This window comes from Coenobita brevimanus, chromosome 8 (assembly GCF_032717465.1).
Source record: "Coenobita brevimanus isolate Jiangsu-jjx chromosome 8, ASM3271746v2, whole genome shotgun sequence".
Lineage (NCBI taxonomy): Eukaryota > Metazoa > Arthropoda > Malacostraca > Decapoda > Coenobitidae > Coenobita > Coenobita brevimanus.
In genome coordinates, this window is record NC_136961.1 from 33,030,024 (window position 1) to 33,032,442 (window position 2,419).

Consider the following 2,419-nt stretch of genomic DNA (forward strand, 5'->3'; position numbering starts at 1 on the left):
TTGTAATATTTGCTTTTATGGTCGTATGATATTATTGCAAAGCAAATGTCTGACAAAACTTTCGTCAGTTTTTTTTGTGTGTGATAATGAGTTGCTTATGTGTGTATCATTGTAATTATTATTGCTTAACCCCGATCTGTCTCGAGAAGTAGACCCGTCAACCACAGGTACACAAGTACTTTCATAGCCGTTCTACTGTGCGTACACCGTCCAAGGAACCGGCGCGGCGCCCTCTTGTAATAGACAGTATCTCGCCAGGGCCAGACATGGTCCTCCCACAGGTTGACGTGCAGGAAATTATAAAGAGGTTGGCTCCCGGGTAGACGCCAAAGCTGCTTAGCTCCACCCACGGTTCACAGCGGCAGCACATTTTGGCTCCCTGTCAACGCCTTGTATCGTTGTTAATTGCCCATATTATTTGGAATACTTTAACTTTGTTAGTAAAGGCCAATGATACCAAAAAAACTAGCAGAACATGTTCTGTTCTCTATTGGTTCAATTATAATATTGATAAGAGTAGATTTTATTGATTGCATGCGGGTATGAACTGCTCATTGGAGTGGTGGAGTATCAGAAGAATTCTCTGACCCATTTAACTGCACGACGGACGATAGTGTAACCATGCGTAGTTTTTGGCAATAATACTGTTACTAATATTTTACTGCAGCCTCATGTTCTTCACTCACCGGAATAACTTTGGGTGTGGATCTGTGTACAAGTTAGTCGCTGTGTTTTGTTTATGTTAATGACTTCCGTTCTGTTGTGCACTGTGTCAAAGGTGTAAGCATTTAATCTTAATTCTCTTGAATGATGGGTAAATTCCTACTGAACTGTCTTAGTTAATAAATAACAGATTTAGTCAGGTGAAGCGTAAACTTAAGCCAGAGAACATTGCATTGCATCTAATTCCTAATATTTTTCTTCTGCAACTGCTCAAGTTAAGTTTTAGAATATCCAGTTTTACAATATTTAGAATATTCTTGCATGGCTCTAACATTAGTACTTAACATTAGAGTTACAGTTATCCTTTCCTGACAACATATTATTAAATGAAGAAATGCACAGTTGATGACGAAGTGTGAGTCTTCGATTGTGTGAGGTATGGCAATGTGAGATATAACACAGAAACCTGACTGAAGTGTGGTGGCATTAGGCACTGTATGCTCTCTCTCTCTCTCTCTCTCTCTCTGCATATATATATATATATATATATATATATATATATATATATATATATATATATATATATATATATATATATATATGAAGACCGTACTAGTTAACTGGAACCTGTTGCATGTTTTCGATAGTCACTATTTCCGTATCGTGAGAATAATTCCTCCATGTGACTCAACGAAAATAAGATGCTCGGCACCCGAACAGTGTGGGATGTGGCAGTGTATGGCTAGATACCGTAACGTGCAAATGAAATATAATTTAATGTCTATTATTAGGCAGTAACTATTCTAACATCTTTTGTTTCATCCTCAGCTTCACGAATGGTAAAATCTTTGCATTGTTATTTTAATATAAGAAATATTGTTTGCAGGGCCATTAAAATGCAGCAGTAATACAGGGTGTAAGTTCAAACACACTAGTTTCAAGGCACTCCGGCGTATTTTAGGTTCTTTAAAATGGCCATTTGTGTTTCTACTCAGGCTGATGCGTGAAAAACAATAGCATACCATAATGTAACTAACCTTAAAGACCGAGGTGGCCCACGCTGAGCCGTCTGACAGCAGGAGGACTGAGTGGCGGCCACATGTCTCTGTGGCCAGCATGTTGACAAGTGCGGCATGAGTCAGACTCTCAGATCTAATGACATCTGACGAGTCAAAGAAAAGATTTATGTTACCTACGAAAGTGCAAGGTTAATAAAGTTATTTCATTGATATCGAAATTTATCGAGTAATTCTCGACAGTCCTAACCGATCATAAAAGCCTGGACCTCCGAGATGCTCCTGGTAATGGACGGAGGCCTGTGCCATCCTGAGGGCGACTCCTATTTGCTGGGAAGGTCAAATGGACATAGACATGAAGAAATAAGAAGGAATAAGAATTAAAAAAAGGGGGGGAGGAGGAGGATAAATTGATTCAACTAGCAGTGTCAAGTGTTATTGACAAGTTTTTGCATGTACTTCACAAAAAGAACAGATGTGAACGCATTACACTTACCTTCACAGTTGTGATAATGGTGTTCTTACCATAACCAAGGGAATTAAATCTGCATGGTACCCTGCTACTGAAGTATCTTAATGTAACTGCCCATAGCAAAGGTTACTGTATTCGTCCTTGAGGTATCGCTACTAAGGAATAGTGTAACCGTTGTCTTTATATAATGATCATCTGATATTCACTACCTTTGCCAGTCTCTCCAGACATAATTATATCACTGCTTCAGGTATAAGTGAATTACTTC

General features: G+C 38.7%; 1 protein-coding gene across 1 annotated transcript in view; it reads right to left on the bottom strand.

The window, feature by feature from the left end:
• LOC145407395 (uncharacterized) overlaps positions 1–1,988 on the bottom strand; it is a 110,326-nt gene extending 108,338 nt beyond the window's left edge. The window contains exons 1-2 of the mRNA XM_080278332.1: positions 1,949–1,988; positions 1,701–1,825 (exon numbers count right to left, since the gene is read on the bottom strand). Of these exons, the coding sequence (XP_080134458.1) occupies positions 1,701–1,825; positions 1,949–1,988 (165 nt within the window). The remainder of the gene's footprint in view (positions 1–1,700; positions 1,826–1,948) is intronic.
• Positions 1,989–2,419: the final 431 nt, after the last annotated feature.